This window comes from Lissotriton helveticus, chromosome 1_1 (genome assembly GCF_964261635.1).
Source record: "Lissotriton helveticus chromosome 1_1, aLisHel1.1, whole genome shotgun sequence".
NCBI classification, from domain to species: domain Eukaryota; kingdom Metazoa; phylum Chordata; class Amphibia; order Caudata; family Salamandridae; genus Lissotriton; species Lissotriton helveticus.
This window is the reverse complement of record NC_136057.1, coordinates 600,124,938-600,147,025: the sequence shown is the minus strand read 5'-3', so window position 1 is coordinate 600,147,025 and position 22,088 is coordinate 600,124,938. Positions and strand designations below refer to the sequence as shown.

At 40.6% G+C, this 22,088-nt stretch overlaps 1 protein-coding gene across 1 annotated transcript in view; it reads left to right on the top strand.

Annotated features, from left to right (window-relative positions):
• The window catches only part of LMNTD1 (lamin tail domain containing 1), a 1,426,354-nt gene that overhangs the window by 1,350,335 nt on the left and 53,931 nt on the right, over positions 1-22,088 (top strand). Inside the window, exon 16 of the mRNA XM_078647754.1 lies at positions 7,248-7,333. Within this exon, the coding sequence (XP_078503880.1) occupies positions 7,248-7,333 (86 nt within the window). The remainder of the gene's footprint in view (positions 1-7,247; positions 7,334-22,088) is intronic.

Genomic DNA, 22,088 nt, shown 5'->3' with positions numbered 1-22,088 from the left:
TTTCAATTGTGCTACCTCAGTAGAAAGATCTTCCAACATCTTGGATAATTCTTCCACAATTAATAAAATCAAGTCAAGTGAGCACTTGTTAAGAATTCCATACCACCTCTCAGTGAATTTTGTATTGTTTTTACACAATGTAGATTTTAGAGGTATACGCAAGCCTCTCGGGATCCTGGAGACTTTATGGTAGCGAATTAGAGTGCTCGCCTGTAAGTGTTAATTAATCTCTCTTTTGGCTGCATATAATAGTTGAAGTATATTTGCTTGAACAGAACCTGTACTTGATGCAATACACTCGGGTTCCCGAATCAGTGTGTAAATACGTTCGGTATCATCTGCAGAGTATTCGAAAGTTTCAGCTTTGTTGCTGGTTAGACTGGCTATGTCAGCATACGACATGGTTCTCAAGTGCGTGGGTGCAAACGCGGATGGACAGAAAAAGATTGAAATCTGAGAATGGGGGTCCGCTGCACTCCAAGGTGATTAAAAGTACTGGTCAAGTAAACGATGGTACTCAGTGTTAGGGTGCTCAGGGTGAACCCCTACTGTCCGGGAGGGGTTGGACAATGAACAACAGAAAAACGACCTTACAGGCGTAAGGTGGGTGATCTGAGCACTCCTCTTTGCTTCAAGGGAAGCAAAATGATTTAAAAAATTCAAAGATATTAAAGTCATCGAAGTTTTTAAAGTTTTAGATAACTCACCTTCTCTCCTTATATGTGCTTCTAATTAATGCAAAAGCATACGAATTGAGTTATCCCAGGAAACATATGCTCCAGAGGGCTAAGTCACACCTTTTTATAAATGCCCAATAGTAGAGATTACTATGCTCTTCTCGTGAGGTGAATGGGCTGTCCACCAGTTAGACAGCATTCAACTTCCTCTCTGACCACACCCACCATAAAGGCGGAATGGCTAATAATTCACCCTGACTTCTGTGGTATCATCTGAAAACTTTATCCAACTTTATTTTAAACTGGCGAATGTTGGTAGTCCTAGTGGATCGAGAAATAGTTCTAGTAAGGGATCTGGGAGTACTATAAACATGGTTTTACTCTATGGTGACTTCAGTTTATGCATCGACATTCGTTGATTATCTAATTAATCTATTATAAATAAATACAGTTAAAATGCATGGACAACATGTCACAGGATGACACCGTTACCCTTTTATCACTTCTCACAAGACTTACTCATAGCCTCCTCTCACACAAGGCAACATGGTGTAATTAAGACTAGTACCTAGCGAAAGAGGCCATCACAGGCCCCCATAGCTCTAGGTCTAAAATGAACCTTTTTAGGAGTGTGTGGTGTGTTCTTGGCTGGCTTCTTCGTTCGTACAAGGTGAAACTAGTGTTACCCAGAACTGGTGGAGCACCTAGCGGGACTTGGATCCATATTCTCACATACGTAATTAATGGCATGACAAAAGGAGGTAAGGCTGCTTCAGACACCCACTTCATTCCCTTCTTGACTGGAGCATGCACAATTTTCTAGCTAGCACTGTTTTGATTTACTTTTCACTCTCTTCTTTCATCCTAATCGCTTCATGTGATCTCTCAGAACTGGGTGAGGGAACATCTGAAAAGACATACGAGATTTATAATGTGCTCGACGCACCGAACTATAGACCCACCAAGTTTCTACTTTTTCCCCCCGTTCTGTTAATATATATTGATGCAGGCCTCGTATATGCTATGCCAAAGACCCACCGCCTTACAAAAATGTTTTTGCATAAATAATAACAGTTACCCTACTGCACCTATCTATGTTCTGTATTATGTTATTATTTTTTACCTTCTATTAATTTTGCGTCTTTGACTTTTCCTGTTATTTTCATTCCACTTTGTGGTGCCATTGATTTAATCTTCACTGATATAGCTTTTGTAAATAACTGCTATTCCTTGTGCATAGTTATTACATTAATTGATATTTGCTCGGTTCATGTGGTATGGAGCGCGAAGTTACAGGCCGAGGTTTCCAGAGTAGCCTGCTACTCGCGAAAAAAGTGCTACTACACTTCATCAGGGGAGCAAGCGCTATATACATGCAAACCCTTCGCTCTTCCATCTGTCCAATATCCTTTTCAATCCAAATAGACTAACATGGCTACTGCTCAAATTAATTTCATATTTCCCTATACTAATTCACCACTCATCCTTTTCTGGTTCCAGAGTAGCGTGCTACTCACCAAAAAGCGCTTCAACGCCCCATCAGGGTAGCAAGCGCTATATAAACCAAACCTTTTAATCTTCTATCCCTTCACTATCATTCTCAATCCAATTAACAGACTAACATATCCACCACTCAAATTACTTTTATATTCACTATACTTTATTTGTAACGATGTAACCTGTAACTATGATCTGATGCTCATGTAAAGCGCTCTGATACCTCCGGGTCTAGCCAGCGCTATATAAAACTTAAATAAATAAATAAACTATGCTAATTCACCACAAATCCTTTTTGGGTTCCCGGAGTAGTGTGCTACTCACCGGAAAAGCGCTTCGACGCCACGTCAGAGGTAGTGAGAGCTCTATAAATGCAATTACAATACAATACAATGCATAAGGTGCCTCACGTTTAACACCAGAGCTTAGCTATACTTTTCCTAGCTCCATGCGTTATCTGCCTCCATGGAAGACGGATCTTCGCACAAAGCTTTTTCTTGGTCTTACACATAAGTGGCTTGACTGGAGTTTGTATTTCATCTGAAGCCCTGGCTACGGACTGCTAATGTTGTGTGAACATCCTCCGGTCATACTTTCTTAAATAAAAAGCAGAACGCAGTATATGCAAATTGATGGGATTAGCTTTGGACCAGCCCCTTTCGGCTATTGGCCTGCATGTGTTTTGCATGCTTTGCCATTGGTTGGGTGAATGTCAAGTGTATGTTATTTTGAGGATGGTTGCATTGTTCTATAGGTGTTCCCATCCCATTAAGCTTTGGTGATAGGGCTTACATAGTACTTTTGTTGCACTGCAGATCGGCCATTACCTGTAGCTTGCAATTGGGAGCCCCCGTTTTTTTTTCCTTTGATTTCTTTACTGAGGTGATAGCATCTTAATTGGTGATTTGTTTCTTTTATCTTTAGGAAGTGCCTGCTGTTTGTATGTCTTTGTCTAACAAGGATACACTGCTAAGCACTTATCTCCATTGCTTTTTCAGTTGTTTTACGGTGCTGTAATGATAGCACCTTGCTGAATGTACAGCTTAAACACACACCGTTGTACCTTAGGCCCCATAACGACACTACACAAGTGGTGTCATTAATTCTTTTGCGCAGTGTCTGTCTTACCCCTTTCTCCTCACCAAAGGCGGTCAATACGTTCGAACAGTAAAACGACAAATGTTAGCCGTAGTTTATCTTTTACCAAGTAATGTCCTGCATAGCACACAGAAAGCTAAAAAAAAAAAAAAAGACATTCTGATAACATCGTGAACGTTGAATAAGGACAGGGTAAACACAAATAAGTCTATTAAAACATTACTGACAATCATTTTAAAAAGCCATTTGTGCAATGTATATCAATGAGAATCAAGTCACTTTATGTCCCAACACAACTCGCAACAGAATTCAAACTGCACGTTGACGGGAGGCAGCCGAGGAGACATAGGGCCTGATTACAAGTGTAGGTGCTATTTAGTGCACCTGATACATAACGATACCACGGGCTACTTTTTTTTGGGTGTGATAAAAAACACCTATTAGGAGTTTGTGGGGAATAGCATACAGATGTTCGTGTTTAACTCAACAAAAACTACATAATACTTTAAATACCGAATGCTTATTTCCCAGTTACATTTTGGCAGGTTTGCACTGCTGAGATCTAAAGAAGGTTGAAGTATTTAACACATCTAACAATTATCGGATGCTTTAAATAACTTTCAACTCGTAATTCCGACTCGCGCAAAACAGGGTTTTAGACACAGGCCAGAATACACCAAATAGCTCATAAACCGGCCCATACTTCCTACTGTAAATGAAAAGGTGTTTTTGTTTTTCTGCCCTTTTATTTAGAATAGTTTACTTTCTTTTTAAAGACACTGAGCTTTAAGCTAAAAGTGAATTTGCTTTTCAGTGCATAGTTATTCGTTTGGGATGCCTACCTGCCTGCATGTGAGTTTATGGAACATGTGAATGTCAACAAGCATTGGAAAAGCCAATAGATCTCCCCAATGTGCGAGCCATTGGCTCTGCCAATGCCTTTTAGCCATGTTGCACAACTGCATATCTGTGCAACATGGCTAAAAGTAAAGTTAGAAAAAAAGCACTATTAAGAAGCCACCTCTGGATGCATCATAGCACTTTATTTTTACTTCTGGTGGGTCAGGGTGGGCAAGATGGACAATTTTGTTAGGGAACAGACAATGGAGGGAATGGGATGGTAAAAAAAAAAGCAGGATGGTGCGGCCAGCGCTGGCCAAGTCATAGTTTGTTTTTTAATTATGGCGGGTAAGGGGGAAGGCTACGCAGACAATGGGAGGGATTAGGTAGGAGAGATGAAACAACAGAGACAACAGGAGTGAGGGGGTCAACAGGGAAGAAGCAACAGGAGCATGGGGGTTGGAGGGGAAGAAACAACAGGAGCACCGAGGTGGAAGGGGAAGAAGCAACATGGAGCATGGGGTGGGAGGAGAAGAAGCAACATGGGTAATGGGTGGGTGAAGGGAAGGGAAGCAAATAAAGAAAATAGTACCTGAATCACAGAGCCAGTAGTGAATGGACACTGGAAGGACACTAATCAAGCTAAATCAATCAGTAATTGATCCATAACCCACACAAAAGAAGAGGAAGTGAAGCAGACATTCACTGGCCAATTAGAAGGCAGCAAAGAACTGAATATATGACAGCACAACGTATGCCATCACAACGCATGCTATTACAACGCAGTTGAAACAACGCAAGTGCTGTTACAATGCATTACCTTTACAACCCAAACTTTTACCATGAATATACTTTTACAAAACATGCTTTTACAACAAATTTCATTGTAAATGGGGGGGTTGGGCCATTTGCCGTGGTCTGCGATGTCCTACTGCGGGGACACTCCATTGGAGTAACTTAGGCGCTTTACAAGCTTAGTAATAATAATATGCTTTTACCGTTCATGCCTTTACAATTACATTTGTTGTAAAGACATTCGTTGTAATGGCATTGCGTTGTGATGGCTCTTGCGTTGTAATGGAACTTGTGTTGTGATGGCATGTGTTGTAAAGGCATGCGTTTTAAAAGTTTCATTGTAATGGCTGTTTCCCCAAAGAACAGTAGCAATTAAGAAAGAAATGGTCAGCAATGGGTGAGATCCAAGCCCCTTAGAGTAAACAATACCCCTCACAGCGACAGCGTATGCTCTGTCAGCAGGCGAGATGATTACAAGCAGGGCCACTTTTAGAACTGGTGACGCCCTTTGCGACAATGTTTGTTGGCGTCCCCTATGACCTCCTTCTCCATGAATTCCCTCACCACCACCCTTTAACGGTGACTATCAAGTATACATAAACACTTTCTCTCACGTTCTTTTATTTTATTTTTTAGCGCTACTGATACCAGTGTTGGGTAGCAGAGCACTTTATATCACACATGTTACACAGAGACTATGAATCACATGTGTAAATCAGTGTATAAGAAATGCTACATAAGAAAGAGCACTACAAGGTATAGGAGTCACATGTCATCCATACCAGTAGGCAGTATAATTAAAGTGTTTGATCTGGAGTAGCAAAAACTCAGAATTTAAAACATATCACTATGGTTGGGAGTTATCTTTACTAATAGGAATTGACTTCTACCCAAATGAACCCTTTTTGCAACCTTAGGATAATGAAAGACTGGTGAAAAAATCATAACGCTCTAACCTATACCTTGTAGTTTACACGCAGCTCTTTGATGACAGTTAATAGCTAACTGTTCTATACTAGGATATTCATTTATAAATTGTAACTAATAAAAGGATCTCACAAACCAAAGCAGTAACCCACTGAACTATTTACATTATATTCACTACTGCGATCTGCATGATAGAAGTTCTTTGCAGCAGGCATATTAACCCTCTGTGCTACTTTATGATGAGTCAAAACTTCCACTAGACAAAACTCGATCTCTTTCTAGAAGGTACATTAATCAAAAGGGTTATCTTGATATTGTTATTGTTGCCTGAAAATTGCTGGAGGCAAGCTACGCTGTATCAGGTGTGTTCAAATTCGCAACTTATTTGACAACACAGTGCCCCCTTAAGGCAGCCCTTATCGTGGCACTTATCGCAACGTCCTAGAGTCGGTCCTGATTACAAGGAACCTGTGAATCTGACTCTTTCTGCCATTGCTGGTCTTTTTTTGTGTTTTACCAAATGTTAAAAAGGTTAAATGCCTGAGTCTGTGCATGAGCTCTCTGATGAACCTGCTCTGTTGCATTTAGCAAATATTACCACTACTACCATTACAGCCACTGCCATTACCAACACCATTACCATTACCAACACCATTACCCTCACCACCATTACAACCATCACCACAAACAACTCAATATTCTAGTGCCTGTGTGCAACAGCATTATGTGTTTGACAGCGTTGTGTGATAATAATAAAATAAGCATTTGTAAAGCCAATATGTTTTACTTCATGTGTAAATTTGTGATAAATGGAATTGTATATGCATCTGTTTGCATGTGTTACACTTCAAGCCAGACCTATTGGCTTTACCAATGTTTATTTGGATTTATTTCTGACAACCTGCTTAGAAGACTGCAAACTGTGGAATCATTGTTGGCAGGTCGTGCAATTTGGGGCGTAATTTTCTGCCCGCCATAATAACTTTACATCTCTATCTCTACACAACTCTTTCATGTCTCGCATGGCAGCGAGTTCAGTCCTCCTTTTGCAGTATATTAACACAAGCAGATGCTGGAAGAAAGAAGTCCAAGAGAAGCAAGCAGTGCATCTTTAACAAACCTTCAACAATCCAACAGCCTGTAATTTGGCCATTAAGCATCCGTACATGTCTGTAGAAGACGGTTGTTTAGTCTTCTCTGGTTTGCCTGTGTAGGTCTAGTCCTTTGGAATAAAATGGGGGCTGAATCATTACAGGCTCGTGCTCACTCTAGCTAATGGATGGTCAAAGTCTGGGTTATGTTCAGCTGCCTTTTGCATTAGTGCTAAGAACTTTGCAAGAAATCAGGCTTGTTGATACACTGAGTGTTAGCAAAAAAGCATTAATAATAAAAACCTTTTCTTTTCTCTGTCAGGATCCCTCTCTGCAGGAAGCCGAAGATGTAAAAACTCGGATGTGTTTGTTGACAGAACCAGTAGAGGACCTACTCGATCAGCCGGGGTGAGCAGATGGTGCAGTGCAGAAGCACTTTATATAGTGAATACATGTTGTTATTTTTTAAAGTTTTAAGGATAAGATTATTGAAAAAAGGATAAATAAATACCAGTGCTTCGTACAAATGATGAATAAATATTACATGGGTAAGAGATGAATGATTAAAAAAATAACTAAATGACACGTTCTATCTGAAAAGTTGTAATCGTTTTTTAGCGAGAGATATAGAATATTCAAGGGCCATATCTAATCTATGGTTGTGACAAACAGCATACCACCAAGCTAAATATGATAATTCAGAAGCATACTTCCAATTCTTTATCTGCTGGAACGCAACAGCAGGTAACAGATCTATGATTTGTATTTGCGATTGTCTCTTCTTCCATTCAACTGATAAGCTCCCCAAGATAATGTTAGTAAAGGAAAGGGGGACTGTAGTATTAAAGAGAGTATTGATTTGGGCCCAAACCTGCTTCCAGAATTGAAATACATACGGGCATGTAAATAACATATGTTGTAAATCTGCATTTCCAAAACAGTGTGCCCAGCAAGTGTTGGGAGTTCCATTATGTAGCCTATGTAACTGTGCGGGTGTGTAAAGCAGTCTATTATAAATGAAAAAAATAGTCAGTGTAGTGTTTGCCGCCCTAGATGATTCCCTAATTTTTTTCCATATTCTATTCCATAAAGAAATGGGCCGTTCTTTGCCGAAATCACTCCCTAGAAAGCTCCATTTTGGTTTTATCTCTATCCATGGAAGGTTGTGATAGACAAGAATAAATAACCGAAGCTTTAGGATTCATACACATAAAATGATGCCATGTTGAACCCGTCCGGAAGATGAAGGTGGTATAGATTAAAACTGAGTGCAGGCTTCAAGAATAGCTTTTCGTAGAACTGAAAATTTGTGTTGAAAGGAGATGGGTAAGTGAAACCATGTGCGTATCCCTGAGAATGTAAGAAGTATACCCTGTTCAAATAATTGATGCGCCCAAAGTAAACCTTTACTTCTCCATGTTCTCCAATATATAGGTTTATTGTTGACAAGTATAAATTTATTATGCCAAATTGTGGAAGTAAGAAAGGTATTAAAGTCATGAGGAACCGGGTGAAGGAGAGCATCTAATATCTTACAGGAATGTTTAATTATTGGTGTGGAATTATTCTGTGTTTTGCAAGTGAATGAGAGGTATTCCTGAAATGAGAATGGTGCTATAAATGAGGCCTCAAGATCGACCCATAATGTGAAATCAATTGATTGATCAGATACCCATTTCAATAACTGCCTTAATTTAAAAGCTCTATGATAATTAAAGAAACAAGGAAAATTGACCCACCTTCTGATTTTGGCCGCATCAATTTCTGTATCGACATTCTTGATTTTTTTATTGTTCCATAAAAATTATATAAGAATAGTGTTGATCTTAAGAACAAATTTGGCTGGTATATAAATTGGCCTATTAGATATCATGTATAGAATAATAGGGGTGAGCATCATTTTGATGAAATCTAGACGACACCACCATGAAAGATGGAGAGGATGCCATTTCATAGTGAGTGTTTTAGTTTATCTAGGGACTTATCAAAATTTAGAGACACAGATGTTTTAATAGATGAAGAAAACTATAATCCAAGATATTTTATGTGTTTAGAATTCCATACAAAGTTGGAGATTTAAAAATGATCTTTAAAGGTATATTTGGTCAGGGGTAGTATTTCACAATTCTCATTATTCAATTTGTAACCCAAAACTAGTCCATAAGCTTGAACCTCTTCCAAAAATGCTGTAAATGAAGTCTGTGGCTTAGAAATGAACATTAGTATGTCATTAGCATATGCGGCTAATTTAATCTGATGTGAATTGGACATACACCCTGTTATGAAAAGATTTTGATGAATTTTGGATAAAAAAGGTTCCAAAGCTAAGTTAAAAAGAAAGGGGGATAAAGGACAGCCTTGACGTACTCCTCTTTTTAGGGTAGAATAAGAGGACATAAGCCATTTACAAAAGATAGCAGCCTTGGGCTCGGAATAGAGTAAAGTTATTAGGGAAATGATATTTGGGCCAAAACCAAACCATTTAAGGGTATGAAAGAGGAACGGCCAATAAACTCTGACAAAGGCCTTTTCCGCATCTAAGGCAATTGCCACTAGCGAATCCGAGTAGTGTGATGTCTTTGATAACATTTTAAAAAATAGACGTGTATTGTCTGTTATATTACGAACCTTAACAAATCTGATTGTTCTTTACCTAATAACAAAGGAAGGTGTGATTCCAATCGTAAGGCCAGTGCTTTTGAAAAAATGTTGTAGTCCACATTGACCAGGGATGTAGGCCTATAATTTTTGCAGTATCGTAAATCCTTTACATCTTTCTGAATTAAACATATTATAGCTTCTAAAAAGGAGTTGCAAGATGTAGTAAAAGAGAAAATGAGGGTGTGCAGATGTGGGAGAAGTATATGGGCAAAGTGTAAGTAATATTCAACTGTAAATATTTCAGGATTCAGAGCTTTATCCTTTTGGAGAGTCTTTAAAGCACTTAACAATTCTATCTATGTAATGTCAAATTCTAAGAGGTCCAAACTCATGTGGGGATAGATATGTTTCTGGAATAAGGAGAGATATTGAATAATGTCATCTTCTAAAGGTTTATTTTCCGGTGTATAAAGGGTTTTATAGAAATGTACAATTTCTTGGAGAATTTTGGAATCTTTGAATTTCAAAACCTGGTCTTCATCAATAATAGAATCGATTTGAAGATTATTTTGCTTAATCTTGAGATAATTAGCTAGCAGTTTGCCCGATTTGTTTTGGCTGCCGTAAAACGTTGCATTTGTTTTCAATAAATATAAGGAAGCATTTTCCGTGGCGGTAATATATAAAAGCAATTTTTGCATTTATAAGTTCTGTAATAGAGGTGTAATAGGAATGTTCTAGTCCTTAAATTTTATTAAGAAGTTCGTTATTCGATGCACGGAGATTTTACGTTTAGTGGAAACATATCTGATAATAAAACCCTGAAATGTGGCTTTGAAAGCGCCCCAAATTGTGTGAAAGGAAATATTATCTGTTTAATTGATTTGAAAATAATCATGAAAGAAGGAAACAAAAGAAGTATTGAAATTGGGGTCCAGAAGTAAAGAATTATTAAAACGCCATCTTTTGAGTAGCACTGATTACTGTAAGATATCCAATTAAATTGAGACAGGAGCATGGCCAGAAATAAGCATGAGTCCTATATCAGTCGAGCGCAGTGATTGGGAGACATTATGTGAAATAAAGATCTGGTCTGTGTTTGATGGGTTGGAGAAAAATAAAGTATATTCTCTCGTGGCAGGGTTACAGAGTCTCCAAGCATCTAGTAAATTCCTCTGTTTTATAGTTTGTAAAAAAGTTTTATGTATTTATTTGAAGTAAAAAAAAGTCTGAGAATTGCGATCAATAAATGGATCAGTCACTTGATTGTAATCCCCTGCCAAAATTAAATTCTCTGAAGGGTACTTTATAAATAGTTGAGAAATTTTAGACCAAAAAGAAGTATCACCATTAGTAGAAACATATATTAAACAATGACACAGGAGTTTTCATCAAATTAGTAAATAGCCTTCTACCTCCACTATCTGATTCTTGAGAGATAAGTTTGGCATTTAAAGCTTTATGACATAATGTTTTAATACCATTTCTTTTACCATTCCCTGGTGAGAAAAATACATCTCCCACCCAACTTTTTTTAAGCTTTAATGACTCACTCCCCCTAAGATGGGGCTCTTGTATTAAGGCTATATTAACATTCAATTTAGACACATATGACAATACTCGTTGCCTTTTAATGGGGGAATTTAAGCCTCTGATGTTCCAAGTATTGCTTTTTTGAAACATATAAAATGTGTAGTAAATTGAACCAGTAGTAACTTGTGTTTTATCAAATATGAAACTCTCAATACGTACGAAGGTAAGGACTATGAAAGCCGAAGGATGAAAAGATAAGGAGAAAATAGAATAGAGGAAGGAGAATTGTTAGAAAGAAACATTATAAAGGAATAAGTTAAGGAGAGAAGAAAAAAGAAATGTAGGAAGGTTACTGTTAAAAATAGTAAAATAAAAAAGACCGTACCTACATAAAGTCCAAGACATATAAAGGGTGAGGGGGGATGAGGCCACATGGAACAATGACATGTCCAGACTCCATGGGGTGAGCGTTGAAGACTCCAGGACATACGACATACAAGATGGGTAAGTCAAACAACACAAAGATGGAACATGTGAAAGAAAAAACATAGTTAGAGCCATCAAGGTATGTTATTAAAGTAAAACATTGTTCTTAACCTTAATACTAACATTATTGAATTACAACCTTACCAATAAGTCATCATAGTAAATTTTAGAAACTTGAACTCTTAAATAGAACAAAAAGGAGTTATTTGAAACGAGTGTTAGAAGTGTCCATTCCTTCTGGGAATTGCACATTGAGGAACTTTTTAGTTTGAGTGGATCTTCATAAGTGATAGTATTGTTATTTAAGGTCACATTGAACAAGCAAGGATGGAATAGAACAAACCTTGCTGCAATGTAGCGCAGAGCTGGTCTCATGGCTAGGAATTACCTGCGCCTATCTGCTGTAGATTTTGCATAATCCTGTAAGAAAAAAACTGGCTAACTGATTATGAGATTCACTTCAAGGACCTGACTGCTGACTATACCTTAAGAAGGTCAGTGTATTCAAGAAAGTATAATATAACTCCTCTCGGTTTTCTCATATTAGAAGATGTTGAGTGAGGAGGGCCCAATCAATGGGCACGTTGGATGTTTAGAATAGTTCCCTCAGGCAAGTTTAACACTGTCAGCAATAACGTTTTGAAGAAGCTGATAGGGTCAGAGCCTTCCGAACCCTCTGGTAAGCCATATATGCAAAGATTATTACTTCTATTTCTATTTTCAAGATTTTCAATTTGTCTCTGTAGAGATGTGACCTGAAACTGAAGAGCTTCAACTTTGACACAGGATGATCCCAATGTTTCCACACTATGTTCAACCTTAGTGAGTCTCTCTTCCATCTTTGCCCATCCATCTGTCAGGGCTTGTAATTTGGAATTTGTCTCTTCTACAAAAGGGTGTAATGCACAAATTTCCTCCAACAGAAGATCCATGGAAACTGAAGAGGTTTGCTTTGGCGGAGAAGGAGGATCTTTTTTCAACCGTTAAGTTGATGCGTTATCAACTGTGGAGGAAGCATTAATATTAGCTGTAGAAACATTTTTAGGTGGCTAGGTTAAAGAGTCATCCATTGTAGCAAAGTGGGCGCAAAGATTTGAGCGAACTATAAATGTATGATTCGTGGGAGCCAACAACGATCTTACTGTCTTCAATCTACCCATGCAAAGTTCGGTCAGGATAAATGAAGCTCTAAAATACCCAGTATTCGCTCAAAATATCAATAAATAAGCAGTCTCACTGCATTTGATAATTGTACTTTGCCACACACCTCAGTTAGAAACTTGCAGTTTAAACAGCGTGATGTAATGTGCTGAGGTAGCATGGCTTAGAGAGGCATGATAGAAATTCTAGAATGTATTTACAAATATTTCATGCAAAGTCTGGTAAATTGTTACCTCAGTCGCAAGGTTATCAGCAGTAGCAATCGATGACAAGGTCAGGTATTTGGCGGCAAAAAGTCATGAAGAGCACTTGAATGATAAATGGTTCCACTTCAGCCCCCATATAGATATATCATAAGCTCCATGTATTTCAATTTAGTGGTTTATACTGAGAAATTGAGCTAAACTTTGAACGTAGAGCACGAAGAATGAAGGGCAGTGTTGCTTAAATGTCAAAATGATTTATAGACCAGGCTTAGAAATTAAGGAGCCTTGAAACCACTGTTAAAATGATAATTGCCTGAGGTCACCCAGCAACTGAAGCCATTCAAAACATTCTGCTCAAACAGAAAGAATGGAAAGTCATTAAAGATAGAAGCCACACAGGGGAAGCGGTTTCTCTCACCTCACGAGCGCTCCTAAAATGGCGGCCATCATACCGCTCTGTGAGTAATCTGCAGAATAAGCGACAGAGAATGCCTTGCAGGTCACAAAACATACTCCGCCGTTTGCCTCTGATGTTCCGTCAGCTGCGCATTCATTTTGGTGGTTCCTGTTCTTCTGAACATGCCGTGTAATCCTTCGTCCACCAGCACCCGACAAGTCACGGAAACACTGCCATCTTCTGTTGGTGCTAGCCACACCCCCAAGTGAATACATGTTGACCTCAAGGAAGTCATGTAACAGCCAAGACTTACAAACCCTTTATGTTAGAAGTTAGGGGTAACTGTCAAATATGGCATCATATCTTGAACCCAAGTACCGTTTAATTTAAACAAGAATTTCCTCGATTTGTTTCTTTAGATTGCGCTGTTTCTATAAGTCGCTGTATGCCTGTCTGTACCTCTGCTTTACATAGGAATGATTTTCTGCTGCACCACTCTTGTGATCTCTCTCTCTCCATACCTTAGGTCTCTCAAAACTCGCACACATCTCTCCTCGTGCATTTCTTACATGTTTCCATTGATGACTGTTACCATTGTGTCATCTCTTTTTCCCCCTCTTTTTAAAGAAATGCTGGAATAAAATCAAGAGTGCTTTTGTTTCATTCAATAGAAGGTGCAGGCATGGCGCCGCTGACCTCCGCACAAGGTGGACTTCCATGTGTATATTCCCTGAAAGAAAGGATGGGAAGAATTTGTTTTTGAAGGGCATACAGTACATCCTCCTTTTGTACCTGTAGATATAAAAGAGTACCTGTGGCCCTAGGATGCAGACCTACAAGGTACAGATGTAGGATTTGATGTCTGTGACACCTGAGCTATGGTTGGAACACATCTCCAGACAACCTTTTGTTAAAAAGATCCCACGCCATCACCCTTTCCAGTAGCATGCTTCATCATCAGGTTTACTCCTCACTTCAGCATTTGCTGTTACCACTATGGTGGGCTTTACGTGTGCTAAGGAGCTCTTTATAGATTTACAGATGAACAGATTATGTGTGTTTCATTGCACTAGAAGCTTCAAGTGTATGAAAGGTAAAGGCCCTTTATCAATTAAAACTGCATCACAGCTGACTACTCTTCACTGATTACTGAATGCCTGTGGCAAAACTAAAAACAAGATGGCTTGTTACAACCTTCATGTCTTTACATAGACATGTTACTTCCCTACTCTGAGCAATAAAAGGTCCATGACGAGAGTCCCTACATAACACTCTTGCTAAAACTACCTATAGTCTAGCTTTGGGCAGATGTATGTAAATGAGTAATCCCAATAGTTTTTGATGCAACCTTGACTCTTGTTCCTAAATATTCAAACGCAAACTATAAGGCGGATCAACAGAAAACAGGCCTGGTGCAGGATTCAGCTGCTTCACTACAAGTGATCCCTTCCAAAGGTGACACAGAAATATCCACTGTAAACCTTAAAACTAGCAAATCACAATTATGGTTGGTACATTGTGTGTACATGCTGACCTGCCCTTGTGACAAGAGGTACGTTGGCATGACCATGAGGCCCGTTAAGGTCAGAATCACTGAGCACAAGAGCAATATTTGTTGCCATAAAACTACCACCAAACTACACACCCACTTCTCTGAACTCGGACACCCCCCCCAGAGAGTCTATGTTGGGTCATCCTAGAATCCCACCAACAAATAACACAGACTGCTTTGTTCAGGATTGAACAAAGGTGGATGTTCCGTCTTGACTTAGCAAATGACGGCCTGAATGATGTCATACCCTGGAGCACCATTAATTAATCTGATATATACAACCATTGTCCGCAACTTTAATGAATGAGTATATCAGCTTAGGACTCCACACTAGTCTCTTACCTCTTAATAAATCTCTGCCACATGATATCAACATCAGGCTAGTCAGATATGGAGATTAGGCTATGTTAGGACGATATACCTAATAACTAACAATAGAGTATACAATACTACACTCTAAGATGGCCGACATACGAATCACCCAATCGGCAGATGGCAGCAACTTATGCACAAATTTAGCGCAGTGACGCGAGCACTTTTGCACTGTATAAATTCTTGTGAACATTGTTGATAAAACCGTGCCACTCAATATCAACTTTGAAGCCCTTGATGCGCGTCCACATCAAGGTAATAGCCAAAACTATAGACTTTCACCACATTCAAAGATTGCCTCCATGGTTACACTGTAGATGATGTCATGCCGACACCATCACACCAAACACTAGGTGCGGCTGATTTAGCATGCACGCTAAATTAACGGCATCAGGAGAGGGTATTTAAGACAGGAACCGGCAACCTGTCTTTTCCTTCCTGATGCAGCGGAGCGGGTAGGTGAGCCGGACTGCTCTGAGCGGGAGCAGGTGAATATGGATTACGCATTGAAGATGATGGGTGGTCACAAGCTTTTAAGAGAGGTAAGAGGTGCTGGGAATTGCTGACAAGTTACCGCTGGTATTTGGGAAGGGTACGCTGACTCTGATGTTCTGTAGAGCTCTGCACTAAGACATAGCTTGGGCGCTGTTTTTAATGTGGCTTCTCACCAATAACAGACTAATTTGCATATAGCCAAGTTCTGAGCTGGGATGGTGCAGTGAGCTAAAAAACGGTGATGGATCAAGCCCTGATCTTTGGACTGGGTAAGAGTGGTCTGCTTAATTCAGGCACTCTGTTCATCACCACCCCCTTTTCTGAATCATTTTGTCCACCATAAGCGTGGAAGGGTATACTCAGATGTGAGTCCCTTGCTCATTGCACCATCAGGATTCAAGCAAGCCGGGCCGACGACGCCTGAAATGGCAGAAACTGGTCCCCGGAAGCTTGTTTCCTTCCCAGTACAAGAATTGGCTTGGTAGTTTGGTTTGCCCTGTTCCCATCATGCACTGGGACAGGAACAGACTAATTTGCATATAGCCAAGTTCTGAGCTGGGATGGTGCAGTGAGCTAAAAAACGGTGATGGATCAAGCCCTGATCTTTGGACTGGGTAAGAGTGGTCTGCTTAATTCAGGCACTCTGTTCATCACCACCCCCTTTTCTGAATCATTTTGTCCACCATAAGCGTGGAAGGGTATATTCAGATGTGAGTCCCTTGCTCATTGCACCATCAGGATTCAAGCAAGCCGGGCCGACGACGCCTGAAATGGCAGAAACCGGTCCCCGGAAGCTTGTTTCCTTCCCAGTACAAGAATTGGCTTGGTAGTTTGGTTTGCCCTGTTCCCATCATGCACTGGGACAGGAACAGACTAATTTGCATATAGCCAAGTTCTGAGCTGGGATGGTGCAGTGAGCTAAAAAACAGTGATGGATCAAGCCCTGATCTTTGGACTGGGTAAGAGTGGTCTGCTTAATTCAGGCACTCTGTTCATCACCACCCCCTTTTCTGAATCATTTTGTCCACCATAAGCGTGGAAGGGTATACTCAGATGTGAGTCCCTTGCTCATTGCACCATCAGGATTCAAGCAAGCCGGGCCGACGACGCCTGAAATGGCAGAAACCGGTCCCCGGAAGCTTGTTTCCTTCCCAGTACAAGAATTGGCTTGGTAGTTTGGTTTGCCCTGTTCCCATCATGCACTGGGACAGGAACAGACTAATTTGCATATAGCCACGTTCTGAGCTGGGATGGTGCAGTGAGCTAAAAAACGGTGATGGATCAAGCCCTGATCTTTGGACTGGGTAAGAGTGGTCTGCTTAATTCTGGCACTCTGTTCATCACCACCCCGTTTTCTGAATCATTTTGTCCACCATAAGAGTGGAAGGGTATACTCAGATGTGAGTCCCTTGCTCATTGCACCATCAGGATTCAAACAAGCCGGACCGACGACGCCTGAAATGGCAGAAACCGGTCCCCGGAAGTTTGTTTCCTTCCCAGTACAAGAATTGGCTTGGTAGTTTGGTTTGCCCTGTTCCCATCATGCACTGGGACAGGAACAGACTAATTTGCATATAGCAAGTTCTGAGCTGGGATGGTGCAGTGAGCTAAAAAACGTGATGGATCACGCCCTGATCTTTGGACTGGGTAAGAGTGGTCTGCTTAATTCAGGCACTCTGTTCATCACCACCCCCTTTTCTGAATCATTTTGTCCACCATAAGCGTGGAAGGGTATACTCAGATGTGAGTCCCTTGCTCATTGCACCGTCAGGATTCAAGCAAGCCGGGCCGACGACGCCTGAAATGGCAGAAACCGGTCCCCGGAAGCTTGTTTCCTTCCCAGTACAAGAATTGGCTTGGTAGTTTGGTTTGCCCTGTTCCCATCATGCACTGGGACAGGAACAGACTAATTTGCATATAGCCAGGTTCTGAGCTGGGATGGTGCAGTGAGCTAAAAAACGGTGATGGATCAAGCCCTGATCTTTGGACTGGGTAGGAGTGGTCTGCTTAATTCAGGCACTCTGTTCATCACCACCCCCTTTTCTGAATCATTTTGTCCACCATAAGCGTGGAAGGGTATACTCAGATGTGAGTCCCTTGCTCATTGCACCATCAGGATTCAAGCAAGCCGGGCCGACGGCGCCTGAAATGGCAGTAACCGGTCCCCGGAAGCTTGTTTCCTTCCCAGTACAAGAATTGGCTTGGTAGTTTGGTTTGCCCTGTTCCCATCATGCACTGGGACAGGAACAGACTAATTTGCATATAGCCAAGTTCTGAGCTGGGATGGTGCAGTGAGCTAAAAAACGGTGATGGATCAAGCCCTGATCTTTGGACTGGGTAAGAGTGGTCTGCTTAATTCAGGCACTCTGTTCATCACCACCCCCTTTTCTGAATCATTTTGTCCACCATAAGCGTGGAAGGGTATACTCAGATGTGAGTCCCTTGCTCATTGCACCATCAGGATTCAAGCAAGCCGGGCCGACGACGCCTGAAATGGCAGAAACCGGTCCCCGGAAGCTTGTTTCCTTCCCAGTACAAGAATTGGCTTGGTAGTTTGGTTTGCCCTGTTCCCATCATGCACTGGGACAGGAACAGACTAATTTGCATATAGTCAAGTTCTGAGCTGGGATGGTGCAGTGAGCTAAAAAACGGTGATGGATCAAGCCCTGATCTTTGGACTGGGTAAGAGTGGTCTGCTTAATTCAGGCACTCTGTTCATCACCACCCCCTTTTCTGAATCTTCTCACCAATAAGCCACACCCAATCTCCGCACTCCCATCTGGGAGGCAAATATACCACTGCACATTTGAATACTATACACTTTTGAGCATGTCTTACCACCCCCGGCACAGCAAGACTTCAACACAAAACAAAGACCACCTTTGAAAAGAGGTTTTATTCCACAAAATGCAAAGACTCTATCACTTTTAGAATAAGGCTTGGAGTTTATTACATAATACTCTCTAAACAAAGGCTGTCTCAGACACCAAATGAATAAGGTTCAAATATATGTAACAAACTTATAATCTAAAGGCATGAATCAATAACTGAGCAAACTATAATACTGATTAATAAACAAGCAATAACTGATAACTGATAAGATATACTGGACGTCCTGCAAGAGATCAGAAAGAGATATATATATATATATAGTCTTCACACAACCGGGGATCAGAGCTCAGCAATCAGGGTTCAATCCAAGATAGACACGTCTGCCCTCGCTTGGAAACTAAACTCCCAAACTCCCACCAGACCAGTGGAGACTCCCCTTCTTAATACAAATCCGAACATAACGAAGCTTCTAGCAAGCCTCGTCCCCATGAGAGCCATTACCAGTCTGCTCCAAGGCCATGGCATTGGTTGATCAGGCCTTTGCTATGGCCTCGGGACGGACCATGTACATTCCTCCGATAAGAACCGTTTTTCTCTAGTCCGTAAAGTATGGAAAACAGGAGGGAGAGCAAAACATGCCCTCCCCACTTTGCTTTGCAACAACGTGCACACACAGAAATTAGCTTCAGTCATGAAAATGGAGTTAGTTAGGCCATGCACACAGAAAGGCCCAAAGCAAGATGGAATTGAAAAGCAAGATGCCATGAAAGCATGTCAAAGCTAAGCACTGCAATAAAGCAAGGTAAACTCAGAAAACAGAATGACATTAAACCATGTCAAAGCCAATAGTAATAACTCATAATTCTCACCAATGCACAACACAATAAACTTTCCTGAATAATTGCACGCTTTCAAAGACACATCCCACACGCTATGCTCTTGGCAAGACGGTTCCACTCCCTAACAGCTCCCACTGAAAGACAGCAAGATTACATGACATAAGTAGCAGACATATGCAGGACCATCCTACATTAAGGCTAGGTTAAAATAACGCACTAAAGTCAGTTAAAATGGTGGCGGCCGAGGGTCATCATAGGGTGCCAAAATCACAAGAGTGGCTCTTTTATTAGAGGTGCTGTAGGCGCTCTTAACACACCGCACGATTGGCATACTATTGGAGCGCATGGTGAAGGCGCCAGCAGCTGCGCAGGCAGGTCTGGGGCACTTTTGAGTCTGTTGAATACCCTTGTCAATGATACTAATTTCACGACTATGGGCTTACTTTAACCTGAATGAACTCCAAGAAAGAACACTCGCACTCCTTTTTTGGACACATGAAGTAATCATAAATTGAATTGAGGTATGTTGGTGCTATTTGGTAATTCCTCTTGAGTATGAGGAAAATGAAATCAGTCCAGTAGCGTTATTCCAATAGTGAATAACGTCCCCAAATGCACACAAAGATAAATGTTCAAAAAACCAATTAAAACATGCAATTGTTGATGATTCCTTGAAATGAAGTTTTTATTTTGAATTTCCTTAAATGATTCAATTTTTCACTATGTTGTAATCACATTATAAATTCTTTGAACGTAATTATATTTCTTGCCCAATGCATTTCGGTCATAGAGCCCTACATCACGTGTTTAACGTTCTGTTGAGAAGAATATACACAACAGTAAGTATATATCATTGAATTTGTCTTGATATAAAAAACAAAGTTTTATCACAAGACTCTGTTGAAGTGCACTATACATGTGTGGGAAATTTGAGAAAATGAAAGAAAAAATAAAGGAGAAAATAGAAACCAACTGTAAGGGATTGGTGCCTTCAGTGTGAAACGAACTAGAAAGAATGTGTATAGGTTCTACAGCAAGTGACCAAGTACCCAAATCAGCGAGAATTCCAGATGTGGAGGTGGTCAGGGAAATAACTGAGTGTATATGAAAAACGATCATGCTAAATACCTTCAATATGATAATGTAGTTTAAATTATAGAGGATTCCCTTACCTGTTTTAACCCACACACCACATCTACATCTTACCAGGCCCCTCACGTCCAGGGCACCTATACAGCAAGGGACAAAAGATCTCAGATAAAGACCCCTTTATGGGTGCCCGTCGAGCATTGCAGCGCCAGCTCAATGAGGAGCAGACCCATATGATGAAGCATGACACCTAGCTTGCTGGGTGTGTGAGGGTCCTAGTTCCGAAAGGAGATATTTCCCACCTCCCCACCACTCTGAGTACTCACCAGGTGGCCAACTTGCCACCCAGGAACACCATACCTCTTTTTTGTCTTCTGGTGCCATCGAATCCCATTACTGAGGCAAGGGCACTGGCCCTTATGCATAAAATGGGTTTATTTACAGTAACTTCTGTGAGATCTAGTGAATGCTTAAAAGTAGATTATTTTCAGGGTGATCCACAAGACACTTCCTCAGAAACTAAGCCAAGAAGGAGAGCAATAGTATAATTTGAATCTATATATCCTCATGCATGTTCTAATCAGAATTACAAGTTAATTAAAAAAAATAGCATATTTAGAGTTCTACTGTTCACAGAAATCTGGGTAAAACAGATTCCATTCATAAACATATCTTCTGTGAATAGTCATGCTGTGCAGCAAATAGAGGAGAGGTACAATCAGAAAGGAGACATATTAACTGACTTATTAAAATACAAACCCTGACCTAACATGAGCCCTGGCCTTTTCAGGGGAGCTATTAACGCAGCTCTGATTTAATGACAACGCTGCCAAAATGCAACATGACACTGTATGACACTAAACATGACAAATGGATTTTTTCACAACAAGCTGAACGATTTCATCCCTTGGACAAGTAGATATTTACAAAATTCCACACCCCTGTTGTGACTTTTTCCTGGGAAGTTCTTGGGTATATGTTTTCAATGATATTCCAAATCACTCTATCCTCTGAATGTCCCCATTCTATAAAATGTGTCGTCATTTTTGTTGTGCAGTGTTTTCACCTGATGTTACTCGTGTGTTTTAAGATACTTGTTTTCACTTACCAGTGGCCATTCCCACATATTTTAGTCTACAAGGACAGATAATGAGGAACACATCGGTTGTTGTTAAATTGTGTGTGCTTAGAATGACCTAATGTCCCAGTTTATCGAGACTACACCAGCTTCAATCTTTTTGCCCCAGTGCTTAGATGCATTTTTTCTGGATGCATCTTTGTCTGAATTTTGGATTTGCAATCGGAAGATGATGTCAGCTTACAGCCTCTCTAGACCTTGAGCTATTCCTGCTCTGCCAGACTTAATACAGGCCCTCTGACCCGGTCTGCAGCTTAATAAAGTACCAACACTGGTTGACAGGAAGCCTGAGGGTGGGTATTGAAAGACAAGGTGCTCATGGCAAAACAGTCATTAGCTGCTTGTGACCCACACCACTAGAGTGTGGGCTGCATTCTGGTCCAACCCGAGCCCCTTCCTGCTCCAGACCTGCTACAGGTTGGCAGGGATGTAGGGAGCAGGCCCAAGGTGTTTTCCAATAGA